This window comes from Phocoena phocoena, chromosome 6, assembly GCF_963924675.1.
Source record: "Phocoena phocoena chromosome 6, mPhoPho1.1, whole genome shotgun sequence".
In the NCBI taxonomy this organism is placed as follows: Eukaryota; Metazoa; Chordata; class Mammalia; order Artiodactyla; family Phocoenidae; genus Phocoena; species Phocoena phocoena.
Window position 1 is genome coordinate 47,015,159 of NC_089224.1, and position 24,778 is coordinate 47,039,936.

The window sequence follows — 24,778 nt, forward strand, 5'->3', positions numbered from 1 at the left end:
CCTTCTTTGCTGTTAGAATGACGGGCAAATTTCCCCCATGGTAAATTCACTTCACGTTATCACAGCCAGTCTCTGCTGTTGTCACTTTCCATCCAACGTGTTTATGTTACTTTCATTCAGGTTGACTGGAGGAGTGTCCTGGGAGCATTTCACCTGCCTTTCTGAAAGGGACAGTTTGGCTCCCTCATTTTCCTCCCACTAGCTCCTGTGACATCCTGATGCCATCTCTCCTGTTGCTTTATCAGTCTGGCTCAGGCAATGTGAGGTGACATGAATTCCAGGACATCTTGATTGTAAAGGCCTCACAAATGAATAGCAACTCTCTATTTTTTCACCATCTTCCCTGTACCCTAGATTATGTGTTTTCAAACATGGTTTCTAATAGCAGCAGAACCTTTTGTTCAAAGGAATTCCCGGGGCTTCCCTGGTGGCGCAGTGGTTGCGAGTCCGCCTGCCGATGCAGGGGACACGAGTTCATGCCCCAGTCCGGGAAGATCCCACGTGCCGCGGAGCAGCTGGGCCCGTGAGCCATGGCCGCTGAGCCTGCGCGTCCGGAGCCTGTGCTCCGCAACGGGAGAGGCCACAACAGAGAGAGGCCCGCGTACCGCAAAAAAAAAAAAAAAAAAAAAGGAATTCCCACAGGGAAGAATAAACACTTTTTTTAATAGTTAAAACTATTAAGAGTTCACTCATGTCAAATCCTGTATCACTATGCCCAATTCAGTTGCCTTCCTCTAGACCAGCAATATCAAACATAAAAGAAATGAAGGGCCACTCACAAGGGCAACAAAACCAAAAAGTACCAAGGATTAACCCAAAGAAAACGTTTAAGAACTTTATAGCAAAAACAGTAAATAGTCATTTCTGAAGAAATGGAAGAAGATCTGAACAAATGTTGGTATATTATAAAGATATCAGTTCTCCCCAAGTTAAACTCTAAGTGCAACTCAATCCTAAGTGAAATCCCAAAAAGATATCTATGGGACTTCATAACTGGACTTCTAAATTTATATAGAATAAGCAGGAAGAGCAAAGGCACTTTTCACACAAAAGAACAAAAAGGGAAAATATGCCCAGCAGAGATCAAGGTGCATCATAAAGCAGCAGCTTTTAGGTGCTCTTGTTGAAGGATTTGGGAGGAAGGGGAGAAGGCTGGACCAGAAGCAGCCAGGGTGTCCACAGAGGCGGCCCTCGAAGAGCAGGAAGAAGCTGTGAGCACCACTGTTGGGTCTGTTACCGGCTCTGGGTGAAGCACTGTGGGGATGGGAGAGGGGCTTTCTCGAGCCCTAGAATCAGCCATGTGAAAGAGAAAGGCCCTCATTCCCGAGGCGGTGAAAGCACACCTTCACGGAATCGATATCACATCATGACAAGTGCAGATTAATAAACCCAACAGAGAATTCTGGCTGGTGCGCAGACAGCGCTGAGCGGCCTCAGAGGAAACTCTAAGTGCAGGTGAACTGCGCTGGCCAGATCTTCAGACACTTCATCTCCATGTGAACCTGAGGGCAGGGCCATCAGGAAGCGGTGCCTTCAGAGAAAGTGAGCTTCGAGAGTGGTTCTCAAAGGAGGTGAGGAGTGTGGGAGGGCAGGAAAGGTGGTGAAAAATTCAGGGCAATGGAACTGGCTGGAGAGACTCAAAACTACGTATAGTTGGCCCAGCCGAGCTGGGGCTCCTTTGAAAGATGAGCGGGCACATGGCTGTTTGCCCGCTGAACTAAGGCTCCAGCGGTTTCTCCTGTCCAGGGGCCCTTGGGGTGTGTCTGTGTGTGTATGTTTTTGTGTCTGTGTGTGTGTGTATGTGTGTCTGTGTGTCTGTACATGTACGTTTACATACACACACATACATATGTGTCTGCGTGTGTCTGTGTCTGTTTCTACCATATCTGTGCGTGTGTGATTTAAGTGTAGGAAGCTAAAGGCCTAAGAGATGCTGAAGAGAAAAAACAAGAAAGTGGAACTTTCTAAGTGCTTGCTCTGTGCAACACACCTACCAGTCACCTCCTGGAATTCTCCCAGCAGCGACTCTGGGAATTATTGTGTGTTTTACCTCTGAGGAAAGTAAGGTTCAGCGAGGTGACGCTACTTGTTCTTGGTCACCCAGCTCCTAAGTTTGCCTTCGGAGCCTGAACGCTTTGCACTCACACAGGACTTTCGTCTGTAGCCACAAGTGTCCGTCTCCCATACACACAGCCATGCAGCTCCCTATTTTGTAAGATTGCTTCAGTTCTTTAACGTAGACGTTGAGTGTTAATTTGGGGCTGACACTAAGATGAAACTTCCACTGGCTTGCTGGGTTTTCTTTTTTTTCCGCACCAAACAGCAGAACCTATTTCCCCAGCTTCTATTTTTAAAAGCAGCTTCAATACGAGCGTTCAAAAATTGTCATTTGAAACCAAAAGAAACTCATTTTCATGCCTATTTGATTCAAAATGGGGAGAAGTTATCCCTGAAAGGCGGTATTGTAACCTTTCTTTCTGTCCCAAATCGTAGATCAGTTTAAATTAGCAAGAAAGATGTTTGCGTGCTGCCTCAGCTGGTGCGTGAACAGGCAACAGGAGTGAAAATCTTCACTGGAGAAGAATAAAATGCAATCAACTGGCCTTGTTTTTAATAAGATGACAGCAGTTTAAATGCCTGGAGAGAGGAAGGCAAGCTATTAATGCCTCTCATAGAGCCAATTCAGGAACAAGTTAAATAGCTCCTCTCTTTGGGGAGTAGTAAAGCATTACTCTCAGATTTGAACATCAAAGATGGTCGAAATTGGATCTCTCTTTGTGTTGTACACATTACAAATACATTTCATTTGGGGCATGAAGGGAATGTGAATGGTCTTACTGAAATAAATGCTTTTGAGGTTGGGAATAGTTTCTCTCTCTCGCTCTTTCTCTCTCTTTGTCTCTCTCTGTCTGTCTCAAGTTTGCTTTGAAGTCAAGTCCACAAAGGTATATGGCCAAAAAATTGACTTGATGCCATTTAAACGTAAACATTGCACGCAGAAAGAAAAAGATGATAAGGCATCCATAAAGTTACAGCTTCATCTTTGTTCTCTTGAACTTATCACATGCTCAAGAGATGCAGTTAGAACTCCTTCAGAGGAGAGGACTCAGAAATCCCAGAGACAGAAAGCAGCTGTCACAGCTTTGACTGTGGAGGACCGAAGGATGGAGGCAATCAGTGAAGGTGAAAAAAGCACTTCAGTTTTGTCAGTGATGGCCCATTCCAAAAGCATGTTGGCATAGAAACATCATCTGTGAGATAAGTGCATTCAAAAGTGTTTTCTCTCAAATGAAACACTAAAGACACCTCTGCTTTGTTTAATCAATAGCCAGGCCTCACTTAGTGGAATGCAGGTTGGACGCCTTGCATTCGGTTATGAGACACTTTGCTCTGACAGTAGCCAGAACTCTTCCTAGTTTGTCTCTTGGTCTGGGATTTGCACTGTGCTGGATGTTGGTCATACCATAACAACACATCCTTGAGCTGCTATGAGGGTCCATTTCTCTTCTGATCTCACGATATCAGAGCCACCCAATCTGGCCTCTTTGCCTCAGCCACTAAAAAGAATCCCCTGACCCACATCAAACTGTCCTTTACCGGTTGCCTTGGGGCTCAGATGAGACTATATGATACACATGTGTGCAAGGGCACGCACACACACACACACGCACTCAAAGAGTGCAGCAGCATTGTGATTTATATAAAGCTCATGGATCTACATCAGATCGGTTTCTTATTTGTGTGTGGGTTCATGTATTCATTCGTTCATTCACAAAATGCATTCCTATTGCAAGCTGAGCAAGTAGTCACCCCATTCGGGAACATTTCTCTTTACAAGCCCCCACTGTAGGTAAGTCTCTGGGGGAACAGAAGCTGGTGCTTGCCCCAGACTAGTTAACTTCCTGAAAACCAGCTTAAATGCTGTTGTTGAAGCTGAGCTTCAGCAGTGCAGTTGCAGTAACCTCTGTGGCTACTTCTGCGGTGGTGATTTCTCTCTTTGACTTCCCAGGCTGGCGGCACTTAATCCCAAAGAACCAGTAGCGAACGTAGCTTTGCTTCAACTCTAAGGCCTTTAGGCCAGAACCACCATCATTGGCAGGAATTAAAAATCATGGTGAGTCCATCTCATTCCAGAAAACTCTTTGTAATGAAAAGTCTCCTCTTCCATTTCTGAAAAGAACTTTACCCAGTTGTTATCTCCCTTTCCATGCATCCTATTCCCATTCATGGCACAGCAGGTCACGCAGAGTTTCCTATCTAGAAAAAGTTACGAATTCTTTTCTTGACCTCAAGACTGTTCCCCATCTTCTTTGTGCAAGTCAGGGTTAGAAGGTGAGGAGCTGACCCTTGGAGCTTAGAGGTAGCATCTTGCAATAGGTCCGTTGAGACAGACTCTGTCCTACGCTAGGTGTGTTCACGGGGGCATCTTCCCACTAGGCTCGTGGGAGGAGGAGTATAGTGTAGCTGCTCAGCAGACACACTGTGGAGCCAGCCACCTGGGTTTGAACCCCAGCTCTGCCGCTTACTAGTTGTGTGACCTTGGGTGAGTTATTTAACTTCTCTATAACTCAGCTTCCTCTTCTGTAAAATAGGGAAGACAAGGGCATCTATCTCTTAAGGCTATTGAGTGTATTCAATGAAGTGCTGTTCACAGAGCACATAGAACAGTGCTTGATACATCATTAGTTCTAGGTAGGTGTTTGCCAAATTGCTTTCAGTTCTTTTTTTTTTTCTTGCAGCTGTCATATTTTTAGGCAGTTTTCAGTGGTTCAATAGTAAGTCATTGAATTATGTATCTTATCTCTATTTTCCCTTAAAAAGCAGCCTCTTCACCATGTACCAGTTTGTTAGATCCTGCCACACCTGTCTATAAGATAAGATGGAAACTGGTCTTTTTGGCAATCTGGCTTTTAGTTGAGCAAAAATTTCATCCTGAAATTGAATAATTATACTTTCTGTACTTCCAAATTCTCCTGTCCTTTGCACAATGAGAAGTACATCAATGTGACATGGTACTTAACTCATTTCCTTCCAGAAAGTCCCAGTTTCCTCTGGGGTCCATAGCTTTAGGATATTTGACAGACTTAAAAAAAAAATTCCTCTTTCCAACATATTGATAAAAATCTGCAAAAGCAATTACTGTACTAATATTTTAACCCTGCTGAAACATCCTTAGGGCACTGTTTGTGCAATTAGGGGTTATAAGATCCTACAGTGCCCTGCTTCCTCCTATGTCATCAGAGCTCTGGTTCACTGGCAGGCATTTGCTGTTTAATATAAGGCGCATAGTGGACTATTTAGGAAACATATCTTAATCTTTTACCCAATCTTTGCATCCTGGATTTTAAACTCACTTGTATGGTCCCATTTTTTATAGTATGGTATTTAAGTAGGAGTAATGGTAAATGGATTTACACTTCAATGAAACTTAGAGGATTGCATGAACGTTCTTTCTACTTTAAATTTGATCCTTTAAGTTTTCCATAATTTGGGGTGATTGTTTCTATCGTGGGAGGGAGCCAGGTATTCAATGCAGTGACATCCTGAACAACACTGAAGTGCAGAATACAAAATTATAAGGGTAGTTTTGACTTTGAATTACTTCCACATCAGTGGCATTAATTTCCTTTGTCTTCCAGTCGTTTTTCCCTCAATTTCATTCTGTTCTTAAATTCTCTTGCCTTCTCATTCTTCTCTCTTCTCTCTTGCCCTTTTTTCCCCCTTGGATGGCTGAAGTTTGTTTGTCTATTTTATTGTTTTTCCTCTCCTCTTCTAAGATACTTTTCTGATATTTTTTGATGCTCAGTGCATCAGAGGATAGAAACTCAGCTGTGCTGACCCAATGGCTGGATATAATTTAGCACTGATTCTCTCTGCCTGGCAGACTCTTCTGAATCCAGCCAGGCTGCAGGATGGGATCCAGGAGAACCTCCAAATTGTTCTCTAGCCAGCATGCGGCATCCATGCCGCACACCAGTGGGGTTTCTTTGTTTTGTTTTTTTATCTCCATTTCCAAGCCACTGCCACCATTTTGTCTTCTGTGTGCGGAGGACTCTCCTGATGGCTCTTTCGCATGATGTGAATCCTCCTACTTTACAGAGCAATGAAGAGGATTCCAGCAGTTGAGGCCTCATGCATCTTCCCTTCACAGACTTCCTCCCTGCAGAGATAGTGAAGACAGAATAGTTGAAACTGTGGAGTTAAAACACGAAAATGGAAGGAATCATAGACGTCCATACCAAAGGCAACTAGGCTGAGGAAGATTAACAGAGCACTATTAAATAGAGATTTAATTTAATTCAGCAGCATTTGAAGACCTACAGAGTGCCAGGAACTATGCTGGGTGTTCAAATTAACAAAATGAGTATATGGATTCCTTGCCCTAAAGGACAGAAAGCAAGTAGGCTAAGGTGCCTTTGATGAGCACGCACAGAAGGGTATACTTGGAACAGACACGCGGGAGAAAATGACTTACGCTAGGGATGGGGGGCATTCAGGAATGCTGCCTGCAGGAGGGAACCTCAAACCTGGGTTCCAAGTGATTCAGTAAGTTGGGATACCTAATAAAATTCCAACACAAAAAGACGGTATGCGTGGGATTTAGAGGTGTATGTTCAGTTGGTGTTTTGAAAGCCTTACCCTGGTTAACAATGTGAAAGATAGCTGAAAGGTGCCAGGACTACACGGTAGGTGGTAAGAAAGGTTAGGAAATGAGAGTTCCAAAAGGACTATTGCAGTAACCTCAGCAAGGCCTCCTACCAAGGCAGGGACAGTGGGAATGGAACAGAAAAGACAGAATTGAGGATATTTAGGGGTAGAATTGATAGGGCTTCATGACTGGTTGGGTTGTGGGTATGGCTTATAGAAGTATCAGCATCACCTAAAGCTCCGCCCTGTGGATCTTAGTCACATGTGATCTAACCAAGCTCGCATCTCTGTGAAAGAAAACAGTGGGCTTATCTGTATGTGCCACCTCGAAAAATCCTTTAAAACACGGATAGGGGAAGAGAATGGAATACTTGGCCACTTTTAAGACTGAGCAATAAATGTGTTTGTATCCTCCACCCCAAATTTGATAAGACTTAATCAGAAAGTACCTTTTGCCTGATTTGGTAAACATAATCTTTCCATTTACAGAGATGCAAAAAAGTACCCAAGATGTTAGATGTCATTAGTGAATGTGTTAGCTTCTTAACCCACTACCTACCCAAAAAACTTATGAAGAACATGTTTTAGTTGTCAAGTCAAAGCCCGTGGGGCTCCACAGTACAAATGATGGGGCCATCATGCTATATTGTCACGTGCTTTTCTCCGTCCCTTTGGGAAAAGGGGAAAACATTCTGCCAAAGTCTCAGTGTTTAAAGTTACCTTAAGATTGTTATTGAGAGTTTTTAGGGGCTTCCCTGGTGGCACAGTGGTTGAGAGTCCGCCTGCCGATGCAGGGGATGCGGGTTCGTGCCCCGGTCCGGGAAGATCCCACATGCCGCGGAGCGGCTGGGCCCGTGAGCCGTGGCCGCTGAGCCTGCGCGTCCGGAGCCTGTGCTCCGCAACAGTGAGAGGCCCGCGTACCGCAAAAAAAAAAAAAAAAAAAAAAAGGACACTCATAAAAGCCCAGGAACTCTTTTTTTTAACCACACTGGGGTTGATTCTCTTGCCTGGTGGCTCACTGTTTTTCTTTAAAACTCCTGTCCGGGAACCTGCTTGCTCGCTCCTGCTCTCTCCCCTCCGCAGCCTGCCTCAGAAGGAAAGCAGCAGAGCAGCTCTTCCTATAGTCCCATTTTTCTTGCTTGATCATCCAGCGAATGTAAATTACAGTGAAATATGGCCTGAGTCAGCTCCTCACAGGACAGAATTCAGTAACCATTGACATTGCCAAGCAACACCGCAGAGGAGCAAGGCTGCAAATTAGGTGACAAATTTATAAGAAGTTGGAGTATCTGGGGACCCGCTTGGGCGTTTCATCATGAACCATCTGGACGATCCACAGTAATGACCACACATTACTGTTCACTGTTCGAGGATGATAATTCCCATATAATTATATGGCACCTCCCTCTGTGATCCTCACCTACCTTTCCGAACCTTTCATTGTGTTTTTCACATTCCAGATATTTCCCTGCAAAATAATTGGGAACAGTTATACCTAATGGGCAGTGTTCATTCCTCTCCAAAATAAGATTGTTTTAAAAAATTTACTCTGTTGGCTCATGTGATGGCAGAGCTGGATGGGCAAGGACATGCAAAAAAAGAGGGTATTAGTCATGGCATCATAGCAGCTCCATTGGCCTGATATGGACTCAGCCTTGGTGTCCCAGAGGAGCCTGAGGTGATAGGTAAGCCTTGAGGGAGACAAGGAAGAGAACCAGAGTCCTTGACCTTCTGGAGAAGGGTGACCTAACAAGGACCCCTCCCAGTTCCAATAGCCTAACTGGTCTCATTTCTTCATTCATTCATTCAACTAATATTTATAAGAAAATTGGACTAAGCATCCTGATTTTAAACCAAAGATTACAAATTGCTGGGCCAAATATGACCCAGAGTGTTTTTGGTTTTTTTTAATTTGGAATTAGTTGCCAACATTTAAATCAGGAATTTTCACATAAAACTCCGGATCTCTGGCTTCCCTTGAATAATCAGATCTATCAGCACTGTAACTGCCTTCCCCCATGGAGTGGGAGCTGACTGGCTGCTGCCCCTCTTTAGACATGCACTGGCCAGTTTTCCATAATCCTCACCACTCCCTATTGTCGTCCCCAGTCCACTTTCTCACCTACACACCTGGCCCCTGTGGTTCATTGGTGCTTTATCAGAATGCTGCTGTGCTCCAGACACTGGGCCAGCTGCTGGGGATCTTTCTGACCCCTGATTTGGCCACCAATGTAGTGTCAGTATTTCCTAGTGACTGGGGCTGATATCAGCAGATGGACATCAACAAGGAGATACATGTAGAAAGTGAGGGAGATAAGAACAGCAGCAGTAACAAACCAGTGTGTCTGGGTTTGCAGGAAGCTTGAAAAGGAAGAGTGAGTATTTCATGAAGGGGCTGGATTCAGAGGACATGAAAATCAGGTGATAATTGTCTAAGAGGTGGTGTGTGTGTGTATGTACATAAATCCTACTTGACACTCAATAGCTGATGGAGGGTTACCCACAAGTTCAGCCCTTTGTTTTCATTTGGAAAGTTCTTGCCTTGCTTCCAAAAGCCTAAGTGAGAGGTTTTAAACTCATAGAAGAAAAAGAAGCACTCGTTAGCATAGTTTGGAAGAGCTGAATATGAAAAGAACTCCATAGGGCAAAACCACCTCTGTTTATACCTTGTATATGACATAGATGTTTTACCACATGTTGGGTACAGCTGTCCCCAGGTAACCGTGTATTCAGGAGCCTCTTAGGGAAGTTTAACACACAAATATCATTCCCCCACAGACTGTTAAGCAGAGCTTCTGCAATGAGTCAGTACTTTAAAAGCTTTTTTTGATTGAGAATTTGAATCTGAAGGTTAAAATATTCCTTTTCTTCTGACTTGAGTCTGAAGTGAGAATATGGTTGTTTCCTCACTTAACCTCAATCTCTTAAAGTTTTATTTTTTTAGTTAAAACAAAATTACTTGCCTTGACATGAACACTTGATATAAAAGAATAATGACCAAAGAAAGCCTTTTAATGGAAAGCAATTAATTTCAGTGGTCCATGCAGCCCTTTTTTAGGTAAAATCAAACAAAAAGCTTTAAATTGGGTTATATTAGAAATATCTTTTAACTCGGAATACTTTTTTGTCTGCGCTAGGTCTTCATTGCTGCGCATGGGCTTTCTCTAGTTGCGGCGAGCAGGGGCTGCTCCTCGTGGTGGTGCGTGGGCTTCTCGTTGCAGTGGCTTCTCTTGTTGCGGAGCACAGGCTCTAGGCGCATCGGCTTCAGTTGTTGTGGCGCACGGGCTCAGTAGTTGTGGCTCACAGGCTCTAGAGCGCAGGCTCAGTAGTTGTGGCGCATGGGCTTAGTTGCTCTGCGGCATGTGGGATCTTCCCGGACCAGGGCTCGATCCCGTGTTGCCTGCATTGGCAGGCGGATTCTTAACCACTCTGCCACCAAGGAAGCCTATACATGTTTTTTTTTTTTTTGATGAAAAATTTTCACACAGGAATAGAAGAGAAGCAAGATCAACCCACATACCCTGCAAGAAACTTAAAAATTGTATAGATCTACAAATATAAATGTTACGTTTGTAGGGAGTGAACGGAAAATGACAAATACACAACTCTCGTACTATTCATTCACAAAACTTCAATAATGAAAATAAATTCACAAATTAAAAAAAAAAGAAAGGAAACCATCTCAGGCTAAAATGTTAATACTGCCAAACATGGTTCTGGAAGTTAGCCAGGGCAGCCTTTCATTAAACTGAAAGTTTTCCTTTTGACAGTCTTCCTTGTGTTTAAGATGTCTAGTGGGGGTTGTTGACTTGCAGACATTGAGCATTGACATTGACATTGGTGCCCACCCGCAGAGATAATTAGAGTTTGATAGGATCTAACAACCTCATGCTGGGCTGAAATAGATACTCCTGTTGGAACTTCGGCAGACAATGAAGAGAGGTACCAATTATTAAGGATGCCTCTGCCACCCAGCACAAAGTGCTATAGAGACATGTTCTTATCTGATCCTCCAAAAACCCTCCTGAGAATAGGTGTTGATTGCTCTTGTCCCCATTTTACTGATGAAGAGACTAAGGTGCAGAGAGGATCACCCAGTTCATAAGTAGTAGAACCAAGCTTTGAATTAGCTTTCTTATCTGTCTCACTCAGAAGTACTCTTTTTTTTTTTAGTTTCGTTTATTGAGGTATAGTTGATTTACAATGTTGTGTTAATTTCTACTCTACAACAAAGTGATTCAGTTATACATATATATAAATTCTTTTTTATATTCTTTTCCATTATGGTTTATCACAGGATATTGAATATAGTTCCCTGTGCTGTATAGTAGGACCTTGTTGTTTATCCATTCTGTATATAAGAGTTTGCATCTGCTAATCCCAACCTCCCAAGCCATCCCTCCCCCACCCCACCCCCTGAACTTTGATAGTGATATTATGGTATCAGCAGTCCAGAAGCCTTAGACATCAGTGCCTGCCTTCCTCACTTCAGCAAGTCCAGGGAAGTTCAACAAACCAAAGCATCCTAAACCTCACTGTTATTTGGGAACTGTGCATTTATATGCTTCGTTTAGGAAATGCGAGGAGAGCATGTGATATGAGAAAAGCTCTGTTCTAGTTGGGAGAGATCCAAAGAGGAATCCAAAGAGGGTCTCAGCCTCCAACATGTGGAGAGACAGTCTTGTGTGCAGATATTAGAAGGAAAGGTGCATAGGTCCAAAGCTGGAACATGGTGGTCAGATGAATGAAGGCTCTGCTTTTTACATCCTGTTCCAATGGTTACGCTCCATGTTTTGACATTCCCCATAGATCTGAGAGTAGAAGGGCAGGACTGACGGAGAAATTTCTTTCTAATTCTAGCCCCAGCAAAGCAAAATATCTTTTATTGTTTGGCAACAAATAGCTATTTTAAACTTCTATAAGTACTGTTGAATTAGTTTTAACAGACTAAACCCGTGTAAAATACCAAGTTCTCTAAGTGTTCTGCTCCATGTCCCATAGGTTCTCTTTCACTCTTCTTGGTGATGCTTGCAATAATGAAGCTGCCCATTACCGATTGCTTAGTGGGTATTATTATCTCATCTACTCTTCACCACAACTTTGTGGCGTAGATATAGTCACGCCACTTTACAGCTGAGGACAGACACTAAGGCTCAGAGAGGTAAATTTGCTCAAAGTCACACAGCTAATAAGTGGCAGATCTTGGGTTCAAACCTATACCCTGGCTTCAAAGCCTATGTTCTTAACTTCTATTTGCTACTGAAAATAATCCTTTCATGGATGTGATGTAATCTGGTATCTGTACACACCTCCTTGATAGGTATTAGACAGCTTTACCAAGAAACTACTGTCTGTTGTTTAGAAACCTTAATTTTTAGATCTTCAAACTCAGTTCAAACCGGTATCAAAAATAAAGCAGCTCTTTGATTTAAGAAAACAAACAAGTTAATCATTTTTTTCCATTAACCAACACTTAATAAATACTTGCTCTCACTGATTTCTCTACCTCTATTCTTCATTCTAACAAAATGAATTCAGCATAGATGCTTCTGTTGACTTTCTGTTGTATACGTCAGAATTTTGAGGCCTGAAAAGTGAGAAGTCACTTTTCTGCTGCTCCTGTCTGGGGAGATTTGCTGAGAAAAGGGTTAAGAATGCCAGAGGCTTCAAAAGTAGAGCTGAGAAGGTCAACATTGGAAGGAGAAATCTGTGTCCATGCCCTTTTTAAGAAAGGAAAAAATTGGGAGCCCAAAACACTAGTTCTTATTCAGATTCTTTGAGACTAAAGACAAGATCCTTCCCTTGACTTGTCAACCAAGAAATATGGACAAGAATTCAGAGGTACCTTAAAGCCAGGTGATGACGTTGCTAAAAAGACCTGAGAGGAAGTGGACAGAGGAATGACAAAAGGTTCAAGCCCTCCTAGAGGTCTGGGAGCTTGGGTGCCTGTGGACCCAGCTGTCCAACTAGCATGAGCGAGTGTGGGCACCATGTTAGACAGCATTCCCAATCGGCTCATGGGCTCATCTCAAACACCAACCACTGGGTTCTGGAATTTGTCTTAGGCTGTATGTCTTCTTAGAGAAATGTTACGTAGAAGAGGCACCAGGTGGTACCCAGCATGATATTCACTGCTGATTCATCCCTCTTCCAGTCCTGGCTGCCTCTTGCTCAGCTGACGTAATGGAAGTCACTCAATGGTACTAAACAGCAGCCTCTTGAATCCCCCCACTTCTCCCTCTCATCCCAAAGAATCTCAGCTTGGATTGGGCGCAGTTCGAATCTTAATCCAACGGTGCTAAAGGTGCCCTGGCTACTGTCCATGGGGAGTGTGCTGACTGGAGGCCATTGCCCCTTCCGGGTGAGTTTTCGTTCATGCCTCTCAGGCCACTTTCCATGAGGTGTCCATGGTATGTGGGACACCAGCCAGGTGCGTGATGCGCTCTGGCTTATGGATGCAAGTCATGTTTGCCCTAGTCGCATGTCACACTCCTCTTCCTACACCCCCTGAGCCCCTGGTTCAAGGAAGGGAGGCACCAGCTCTCGGAGATGCTGTCCCACCAGCCCCAGGATGCCGCCCTGACCATTTGAAAGCGTTGAGGTGCTGAGTTCACCGTCTCACCATGCCATTGCTGTCAGTGTTAAAAACTTCATTCCAGTAGGCTGGTTTCCTTCACATTCTTGCGTGCCCTTTCTTTAGTAAGCAACAAACATGGTTCCCTTCACTTGGGCAAATATTGTTCCCTTGCCCTCCTAGCTCACTGTGCTTTAAGTTGCTACATCACCTGTTGTTATTCAGCCCTTCACTGCTCTTATTCTTTCTCTTCCACCACCTTTAGCCTCCTTTTTTATATGTTTTGTCCCGTTCTTGTCCCCCTGCCCCAGTCCTCATTCAAGGAAGCAGCTGAGAAACAATCTAGGTATTGCCACAGCAGCAAGGATGTGTGACCTTTGTCAGTCACCCACAGATCCAATTTCGACTATGTAAAAATAAATTAATTAAAGAATATGATTGTATTTATTTATACCTGGCTCCACGAGAGAGGAGGTAAAAAATATCACATCTGCCACAAGCAGATGTTTGAAAGTTTCGGATTGAGACATGAAGACCAGTGTGTGCCTACAGAGAGGTTGCATCTCAAAAGACAAAAATGCAATAATGTATCTTCATTGTGTAGAATATGGTTTACACACAACTTTGCAAACACAGAGCTGCCCACGTTCTGTTTCCTCGGCAGGTAAAGAGAATGCCAGCTGCTTATTCTACTGCTTTACCTCAGGGAAAGAGTAGAGGTTACAAAAAAATTAGTTGGCTGATATAATTCATCAATTTACTGCAAGGTTATACAAACACACACACACAAATACAAAAGCATAGATTATGTGTAAAGCCACCATGAACATGTGTTTTAATATTTATGAAGGTATTTGGATCATTTTAAAATCCCATACTTGTGCAATGTCATATATATAATAGACTACTCTTCTTAAAATACCAGAAAAAAAAATTTTCTACAGAAGGCAATCCCCAGAAGTCATTTTTTTTTAAAACTTCCTTGTTTTTACACAAAATTCAATTTCTTATTGAAGCACTTGCATCCTTTGTCGTGTATCTAACAAAATCCAGAAAAGGCAGGTTTTTGCAGAAACATAAAGATGAGGTGATCTTTCTCCCCAAGGCATAATTTTGTGTTGGTGTGTTAAAATAGCTTTAGGTAAAATTTTAGGCACATGGGGAAAGGATATATATAGAATGTGTATAATATAAGCAGAAGAATATTTATTATTGTGTTTTAAGCTAAACCCTTTTGTACACAAAACCCATCAGTTATTAGTTCATTCACATGTGAATTTTTAGCAGTCAACCAAGTTAATGAGCCATGGAAGCATTCTGCAGAATCACAGGAATATCTCTTGAGTGTCATTAATTTCTTGAATTTTTATTGGGAGAGTGTTGTTATGACCAGGGAAAATATTTCTAACCTGCTCACAATGATGCTTCAAAAAACCTGGAATTTTCCGATGAACAAGAATGAAAGTTTCTATTTTAGAACTGAAGTAAGAAAACAGAAATGGTGCGTCCCCACCCCCTCCGTCCCTCCACCCAAGCTGCCACTTCCACCAGCTGGCTCAGAAGAGCTTGCTTTCCGCCCGTGGTTCCATTACAGCCGAGTCCTTTGGTGAAATGCACCCAGGAGATTGCCTCCTGGCCCCTGCAGTCTACACAGCAGCATCCCCCTTCCTCCCAAAGCTTTCAACGCCTTTCCCATCCCCCGCCCCTTCCCCCCCACAACACACACCAAAGCATGCTGCACCCATGGTACTCAGTGCTTTCTGTCTAAAGTACAAGATTAGAAATGAAAGGGAAGTTTAGAACCTGGTTTTTTATTGGGGATTTTCCCAGGTCGCCTTCCTTACTAATCTCTAAGAAGTAGTTCTATTGGAGAAAAGCTGTGAAATGAACTCCTGGGACTGCTGTTCCATGGCAAGGAATCCTGGTATCTACAAGCCTCAGTGGGTCTGGGCATTGTCCTTGTCCAGCCCTTTCTCTTGGAATGTCACGTCTAAAAATTATAGGCCTAGGCTGGACCTGGTGTGAAGATATCCTTGCCAAGTATTTGTTTCATCAGATGTTAAAATAACTGTGTCCTATTCTGGAATGCAGGGCAAGTCCTACCCCCGGTGGAATAATATATCTTAAGTGATTTCTGAAAGTGGGTCGTGAAAGCCATCCGCCACATGGCCCATGTTTGCACATCTCTATATAGTTACAGTTGCAGAATTTGACAGTGTAACTCTGAATCTGATTAATTGAGAATGTGTAAAAACAAAGTTCTTGCATTACAGCTCGTTCCTTATCTTTGTGTCTTTTACTGTGATGTTGTAGAACTTGGATCATATGGAAAACTAAAATATTATGACACAATGACTGAAGAAGGTAAGAATGATTTCAGAATTGTATGCACTGGCTTTTTTTTTTCATTTATGGTGTCTGTGGCTTGCCCATTTTTTTTGAAACTTTTTTTCCCCCTCTTTGCATGACTTCAGTGACATTGTGTGTTTTTATTATTCTTTCCACATTTTCGTCTAGTTTTTGCCATCGTGTTGGTTTGGAATTGGAGACGTGCAATACCATGAGCAATCATGTTATTCCATTCAAACGATCCAAACCATCTCAGTTGTGTAACACAGTCAGAGAAATGGTGTCAGCAACATAAGCACAGGCCCACACCCACTGGGTCATCATTATTTCCTCCATGTGCTCACAACATATAGAAACACATCCAACCAATACTCTTCTTTTAATATGCCCCAGTTTCAGAGGAGGGGAGGTTCTGGTAATATTCTGATTTATGCAAAGGAATGAGCGATCTAAAGGAACCACTAGGCCCCAAACCAGTCGGAGACCTGTTTCTGATGCAGAGGGCCGTGTAGGCTCATGTCCTTAGCTGTCACAGTCCCTGTTAACTCACCCAAGAGAGGCCAGGGCCACCATTCCAGCCAGTGGGATTGTATATATTGGGATTCACACTCCGTGAGATTGGACGTATCGTTTTAACCATTTCCCCTGAATAAGTGAAGTCTGGCAGAAACTTCTTTTTCAGTGTATCTACTGATGAATTCCAGGCTCTGTCCCAGAGCACGGCCTTGCCCCAGTCAGAATGACTTTTCTGAATAAGTGCACCACGGAACAGCAATTTGAGAATTTTTGCGTTCTTGTAAAGGGAGTTGTTCTCTTGCCCTATCTCTCACACATACCTCCGCCTTTTGACTAATAAATAATATTTGTAAGTTATGAAAACATTTGGAGTTTTCCCGTGAGTTTTACACTGATATTGACAAGAAATCAAAAGGTACCCTAGAAGGGGAATCAGTTAATTTTATCCTTCAACATGAGAGAAACTCCCCGAAGTGTTGTATATCTTATTTTCAGCTTCTAGTATTTCTGAGTTGCCTTAGCTTGCCAGAGACCTCCTAGTTGCTTTGCAGGAAGCAGGACATCCGACAGCCCTCGGTAAGAGCAAGCCATTTCCAGCCCCTCCCCACTCTGGCTTCTGCGCTGTACCCGGGCCCTTCTCTGCGGCTGTCTCTGTGCTTTCAGTTAACCACTGTGATGTTTTCTAAAGCAGCAGGCCACAGTAAGGATCTCAGACTGGGCTCTGTTGTAGCCCAGGGCCCTCCCAACAACCTGGGGAAATGCAGGCCCTTGGGCAGTGAGAGCCCCAAAGGCAGAAAGCTACCTATGAGAATCAGTATTCCACCACCGCGGGGCTAGAAAGAGCAACCTGTACCTTAAAGGAAGGCTCCTGTCCCGGCTGTTATTTTTAGTTCGTGTCTTCAAACCACTTTGATTGTTCTTGGTGATTGGCTTGGGAAGCCAAAGGTTTGGGCCTCACTGATTTTATAATTCGATTCGGGAGTCTCACAGCCCTCAGCCTCAGCCTCATGGCTTGGGCAGCTGGTGGGTTTGTTACCTTCTACCTGAGCAGTGATGACCCCTCACTTTTCTCTCCTTCCTCCATCCTGTCCTCTGCCTTCTGCCCTTAGCTTCCTGTGGCCAGAGCAGCTTCTGGCTCTCTGTTGCCTCAGTTGCCCCTTTTCTCCCTTACTGTTCCCTTCCTTCCTCTTTCCACATCTATTTGAGCAAATGTGGCCATCCGAGTGTTCCCTTAATCTTCCCACGCCAGACAAACCAAGATTATGCGAAGATGCAAAAATGCTACTTCCGAGCTGATGCTACCACTTGCTATCGAACAGCTGGGCTTTCTAGGCAGGGAAACAAAGCCAAAATAATATCTGGAATGAGAAGGCTGACCAGCTTAACAAGATTGTGAAATCTTCGCAAGATTGTGAAATTGTCTTTGGGGGCTCTCGTGGTCACTTTTAACGTTCCTTATCCTTCTCGTGACTGCCCCATTCCTTCATGCGTATCCCTTTGTGCCCCATGCTTAGCTGAAAATTCATCCCTGTTACGGTGATCGCTAATAATAGCTAAGGGAACACTTGAAAAGCATGTTCTATGAGATACTACTTCCAGATCATGTCATTAGGAATTTTGCAACAATTGGGGGAAAAAAAGAAAGCAAGCTTGATTTCATACTTAAATAAGCAGGAGAGCTTCTGAGTTAAGTTAAATAGATTTCTTTACCACGTGACTTGTCAGAGCCTTCAATACGTACCCGTGCATTGCAGCATATAATAGTAAATCGTATAGAGGGATGGAGTTTGCAGTATTTCCTAGACTTTTTTGGTCAGAGGACCCATTCTTCCACGGAGCCTCTTGTGGAACTCTTTTAGAAATGCTGGTTAAGACATTATCCTTCACCTAGAATAGGAACCTCTGAAAGATTCAGAAGTTTTCTAAACACATAGCAATCCCTCTCAGGCATTCATGGAAAGGATACTTTGGAACAGGAGGTCTCCCTACAGCCCCCTCAGATTATACCCTTTGGCAGCTGCCTCTGTGACAAGCCAGGCCTGGCTTAAACCTAATTCTGGGATTCAACTTAAAAGACGCTCAGTAACCTCAGACCTGGCAACCACCATGCATGACTTCTTCAGATTCTAAAGGGCCTCCCCCTTCTCATTGAAAATAATAGCAATAACTGTGATATATATCACTTCCATGTTGTACAGTTTAAGTAGATATAATAAAGGTGAAGATGTTATGGGCGATAGGGGACTAGTATAGCCTTCAGGAAATATCCCCCTCCATTTGAGCATTTCTTTTCACAATTTTAGAAATGTGACTAGCCCTTGACAGGGCTTTATTGTAATTGCCCACGTGACTAGTCATTATTTGTAACTGTTTCCAGAGAGAGCTCTGGATGTTGCGTGACATCAGCTACTTGCAATGAGGCGTGTTTTATTTTTATTCCCTAAAGTGGATTAAATGGAAAGATGAATTATATATGCCACCCCCTGTCCTAAGAGAAATGGTGTGACGATTTCCTCAATATAGAGAATTGTCCAGCACAGATTCAGTTTATTATTTTAAGCACCTACTGCATGCAAGTGATTCTGCTAGGTGCTTTGTTGAAACACAAGAGTAAAAGGTGGGCAGTTTGCCCCATGGAACTTATAGACGGGGGAGAAATAAAGCACAGCAATCACTGAGCCACCAGGAAGAGAGTGGTAAGTACCACAGGTGCTCAGAAAAAGATGACAGACTATGGGAGAAGGAAAGATTGCTTTCAGCAGGGGACGGGGTGGGGAGGGATTTTGTGGAGAAGGTGATCTTTGACCTGCACCCTAAAAGATCAGTAAATACGGGGTAAATTGGGAAAGGAGGAGTGGTAAGTTCCGAGCCACCCGGCTGAGAGAAGGATGAAAAGAGGGGCCACACCAACCCTTACTGGGTGCCTCCCACCTGCCAGGTGCAGTGCTGTGGGCTTTTTATATATTCTGTGTCATTCACCCCTTGTGATGATCACATAGGTAGATTTTACTGAAGATGAGAAAACCAAAGCCCAAAGAAGTGTTGTATTAGGTGAGGAAATGAGGACACAGAGAAGAAAAGTAATTGGCTCTGGGACTCGTAGATAGTAAGTTGAGATGAGGGACCCGAAGTCGGGACTGTGGCATGCCACACCCTGTCCTCTCAGCTCCACTGTGGTTGCTCCACAAGGTGGAATGAGGAACTGGACAGTTCAGATTGGCTACAGTGTAGGAGTGGGAAGAAAGGCTTGATGGAGACCAGACCATGGGAAAGGTTGAACCACAGACTAAGAATGACAGTGAGCTATTGACTGAAACATGGCCCCCCTACTGGAACACTTTACCAGTAAAGTGTTACTTTAATAAAACAATCTATTTACTCTCAGACACTGGACAAAAGCATAACATTTTTTGTAAAATTTGCACCTCCCCTCGGAGCCCTTTCCCTCCCTCCCTTGTCTTCAGGTGCCCAGAACATAAATGGGAACAGCTCCCTGGGCCACATCCAACTCCCTCTCCCACCCCGAGCCAATCAGAATTTTATCCACTCACTCATTCATTCCCTAACGTATTCTTTCAGCAACACTCAGTATGGACCAGGCACTAGACTGGGTGCAGGGCCTGTGGAGATGAAAGACAGTGCTTCTCCTGAAGAATTCACGCTCTAGTGGGAGACGTAGGCAGAGAGATGAGTAGCGTGATGGGCAGAGCCGAGGTGCCAGGGGAGCCCAATGGAAATGAGCGCAGGCTTCTCAGAAGGGGCCATGTCTCCACTGCCTCATTCCTGCCTGCCAAGGTGATGACTCTCCCACCAGCCACCTGATTCTAGTGTGTTCACTTGATGATAGCTGAGCACCTGCCTCTGTATGAGTCATGTTCCTAGACTTGATAGATTTGTGAGCTTCACTCCTCCCAAAGACTCTATTTCCCTCTGTAACAAGATGTTTCCAAGGATACAAACAAATGACTCCAGGGGTAGTCTTTTGGTGACCTCAGATCCCCCTACATGGGCATCCATCCCTTTATCTCCTCATGGGGTGATACTGAATATTCTTGGAAGAGCAATCTCCGATTTTTACCTAATGTCAATAACCCAGAGTTTAACACTACTATATATAAAATAGATAAACAACAAGGACCTACTATATAGCACAGGGAACTGTATTCAATATCTTGTAATAACCTATAATGGAAAAGAATCTGAAAAAGAATATATATACACGTACATATTCACATGTACATGTATAACTGAGGTGTACACTTTGCTGTACACCTGAAACTAACACAACATTGTAAATCAACTATACTTCAGTTAAAAAATAAATAAATAACCCATAGTTTATTTCTCATCTGAAGACACCCAAATTTCATACCATTATCACTCCAGAACATCCTCAATAAATTGAACTTGGCTTCCTTACTAAAGTTACTTTAAGGGGGCTTCCCTGGTGGCGCAGTGGTTGGGAGTCCACCTGCCAATGCAGGGGACACGGGTTCGTGTCCCGGTCCGGGAGGATCCCACATGCCGCAGAGCGGCTGGGCCCGTGAGCCATGGCCGCTGAGCCTGCACGTCCGGACCCTGTGCTCCACAACGGGAGAGGCCACAACAGTGAGAGGCCCATGTACCGCAAAAAAAAAAAAAAAAAAAAAAAGTTACTTTAAATGAAAATGTAGTAAGTTAGTTCAAAAGAAAACAAACTCGTGTGATGGAACAGAGACATTCAAAGGAGAGATGCCTTTCCACCAGTGGCAATATACACAACTAATCATTTCTGCTCTTTGGAGATAAACATTCACAGAGACATGTAGGTAGGTAGGTAAACAGAAATCCTGACTAAGGATACTTTGCAAAGATGCAGTGTATTGTCCTAAACTCGTTGCCATTTAACAGAAGCCATTTCTAGAAAAATAATTTCTCCACTTATTTAAAAGTCGATCTTTGTTCATTTGTATAAGGAAAAAAGAAGATAGAAAAGTTTGTTGTAATATCAAAGGCAAAAATAATCTTTTCCTTAATGAAATTAAGGCTAGTTTCATGGCAACCTATTGGCAACCTCTTTACCAAGCTGAGAAACTAATAATGTCTTATGTGAATCATGGTTTCCTCAATTAGTCATGTGGCTGAGTTTTGAAAACCCACATTATTTCAAAGAAACAGAAGCACCCTAAGGTTACATAGCCAGTCATTTGATGTTCTTAACTGCAGTGAAATATTCCAGTTCTTTCTCAAAGAGAAATTGAATTTTGGAGTACTATTCAACAGTAGTTTCCATTGCCCAAGAGGTATCCTCTGAAAATGTAGTCCTAAAACAGGTCCTTGGTGCTATCTGTGGCCTTCACATTATATTTTAATCCTGGCTTTGAATGGATGAGACTGTGTTGTATACCCTGATATATCAAGCAGGATAGTTTCAGCTCTATATAGCAGAAAATCCAGATTAACAGTGGTTTAAATCAGGTGGAAGTATATTTCTCTCTCAAGTAAAAGAGGTCCAGAGGCAGGCTGTACATGGCTGATACGGAAGCTTCACAGTAATCCTAGACCCCAACTCCTTCCATCCTTCTTCTTCACCATCCTAATATATGACTTTCAACTTCAAGGGCACCTCATGGTCCAATATGGCTGCCACTGCAGCTCCAGCCATCGCATCTGTATTCCAGGAAGGAGGAAGGGCCAAAATTATTTTCACCAGCTGTTTTGTCTTCCTTTATAAGGAGGCTTCCTTTTAGACCCTCCCAGTAAGATCTGTCCAAAACTCAGTTACATGCCTACACATAGTTCAAGGAAGCTTGGAAATGTAGTATGTTAAGCTGGGTGATTTGCTAGCTCCAATAATTCAGATATTATGTCATTAGGAAATGAAAAAGGAATAGATATTGATAGGCAACTTGCAGTCTCTCCACAACAGAGAAATATCACTTTCATATAACTGTATGTTGTTGGGGAGGACTGAGACCAGAGCAAGCTCTGTGAGGAAGGTTGAGAGCTCATGCTAAGTTTGAGATGCCTATGGAACATCCAAATGGAGATGTGGAGAAAGTGGAATTGTAGTCTGGAGCTTGGGAGAGAAGTCAGGGCTATAGATGTAGATTTGAAAGTCGTAAAAATATAGGTATCATTTAAAGCTACAGAACTGGATGAGAATACCTAGCCAATCAATAGGAAAGAGGAGGCCAAGGACTGAGCCCTGGGAACTCTAAAGTGTAGGGTCTGGGAAGAAGGGAGACAGCCCAGCAAAGGAGACTGTGGTGGGCAGAGGACCAGGAGAGAATGGCATCCCAGAAGCCAAGGGAAGAACTTGTTCTAAAGGAGGGGCATAAAAAGGTGATGGCATCAATGAATTGACCAGTGAGATCAAAGAATTTTTGTAATAGAAAGATAAAAGAGTTATAGACAGAACGTGAGATGTTTCCAGTCAGGAGTTTGGACGTGGTGGAGTTATTGCTAGTGACAAAGTCTAAGGTCTAACTGCAGGAGTGGATGGATGAGGTGAGCTGGAGGAAAGGGCAGCTGGAAGCGAGTAGGTGAGGGCGGTGAGGAACCAAGTGTTGCAGGGCTCACCACGTAAGAGTTACTGTGGATGGTAACACGAGTAATGGTGGAGAGAAAAAGAGTGAACTGGGTTCTCATATATTCAGGAAAGAGGGAAGGATGACTTGGAAGTCGTTTGGGGTATAGGTGGTAGAGTTTATTGGCCTGGGCTTCAAAGAAGGACAGAGAAATGATCTATAAGTGGTAAGGTAGGAGGAATGGAATGTGGGCACTTGGAGAGACAAGTAGTGTCACTTTCAAAGGCCACAGGAGAAAAAGGGCTATCAGGAAACAGCTATGTTTCAGTTGGAACAAAAAGACAACGTTCATAGAAGAGGTTAAGACATAAGAGATTTACCGATGGCAGGGCTGGGAGGTTGAGTCAGTCCAGGGATTTTCAGAGCCACTTGGTGATAAGCATCTCGATGGTGATGGATGGTGCTGAAGTGAACAAGGATGTAGCATGGGATGGGAACAACCTAACAATGTTTTCAAAGGTCTTCCTAGAGCCTCTTTCTTGCAATTGGTTGCATGGGAAGTTTGCAGTGATAAAGTGGGGTCTATCTTTCCAGGAGAGAGGAGCTCTGGGGAATCCCCCTGAGCCCAGCTTGGAGTGGGGAAGGTTGAGGAAGGAGATCAGCTTCCTTAATGCAGGGAGAGAGCGTTCAGTCCAGCACAGGAGAACCTTTCTTACAGACATGGCCAAAGATGGGATGGCCTGTCTCAGACAGGAGTGAGTCTCCCATCTCTGGAGAAGCCAAAGAAGCCTCCATCAGAAGGATGTTCAGATAATGGACACCTTGATGCCCCTTCCAGTCCCACGTCCAAGATTCTGTCCTGGTGCCTTTATTAAGTGTGATGGCAGACATTTTGGGTTTGCAGTCTACCTTTAAGATTAACTTGACCTTGCATTTTGATTAAGCTGCCACCAAGATTGTGGTAGGTATGTTCCTGGGTCATAGCATCTGGAATAAAAGGCTTGTGTATTAGTTGATCCATTTCACAGCCAAACTCTTTATTAATGTGGTTAAATACAGCAAATAGTCCGTTAGATAGTTCCTGTGGAATAGACCCTTAAAAGAACAACAACCCACCCCCCAAAAAAATCCTATATTCTTAGTTACAAATCTAAACTTTTACCACAGTAGAAATTTTAAATTGCAAATTAATTTTAACTATTCTTTTTTTATTATAAAATCATTACATGTGCACAGAGGTAAAAAGCAAACATTACATAAGGAAAGATAATAAAAGTGAGTCCCCCTTTTACCTCAGGTTCCATTCATTCCTTAGAGTTAACCACTTTTATCAGTTTTTTAACATATTCTCTTTTCTTCTATGTACTGTTCTATATCTGGCTTTTGTTTATTAATATGTCTTGAAGATATATCTGTATTAGCACTTTTTTACTTTCCTCATTCCTTTTTAGCAGTTGCATAGTATTCCACTGCCCGGCTCTTCCCTAGTGGGTTTGATTAGTCCCCTGTTGATGAAGATTTAGGATATTTCCATTTTTGTTCATTTAGTTATTACGGTGCTACATGAGCATCTTCTTTGCCCATATAATAAACTCTACTGAATAGAAGATATAAATAAAGATATAAAATAAATGTCTGGAAATAGAAATGACAGATCAGAAGACATACCCACTTCAGACTTTGAATGATAGTGCCAAATTGCCCTTCAAAGGCATTGCACCAATTTACACTCCTAGTAACAGTGAAGGAGCAAGCCTTAAACAACAAATTTAAATAAATTCTTTGAACAGAGATTCAAACTGACTTCATTCCAAAGCGGATAAGCCTTCATAATGTAACTACCTTCTCATGTTCTCATTGCTAAACCTGACTTTTTACCAAAGTTGATTGAAAGCCAGGGTGCAGTTCTGATGGAAGTCCTTGTCCTTTCTAAATGCAATGACAAGGCAATTCCTCCCACACAGAATATCCAATTTCCACTGCAGCATGTACTTTCTTGCCTCAAGGCCATGGATATCCCTATAGAAAGTCCAAGAAGTACACTGCAGGTTAACTTTCTCCCTTCTGGTTACCAATGAGGGCACCCTCTGTTGTGCACAGACACCATTTCCAGCACCATGTTATGTTTCATTCATTCCAGGTTTATGGTTTAACTCATTCGGTCCAACTTTCCATAACCACA

The 24,778-nt window shown here is 43.1% G+C and overlaps 1 protein-coding gene across 3 annotated transcripts in view; it reads left to right on the plus strand.

Moving 5' to 3' along the window:
* The window catches only part of SLC24A2 (solute carrier family 24 member 2), a 240,652-nt gene that overhangs the window by 154,894 nt on the left and 60,980 nt on the right, over positions 1-24,778 (plus strand). For 2 of the 3 annotated variants that reach the window (XM_065879052.1, XM_065879051.1), the window contains exon 4: positions 15,536-15,586. The exons of the other annotated variant lie outside the window; for it this stretch is intronic. In XM_065879052.1, coding sequence (XP_065735124.1) covers positions 15,536-15,586 — 51 coding nt within the window. The remainder of the gene's footprint in view (positions 1-15,535; positions 15,587-24,778) is intronic. 3 annotated transcript variants of the gene reach the window in all.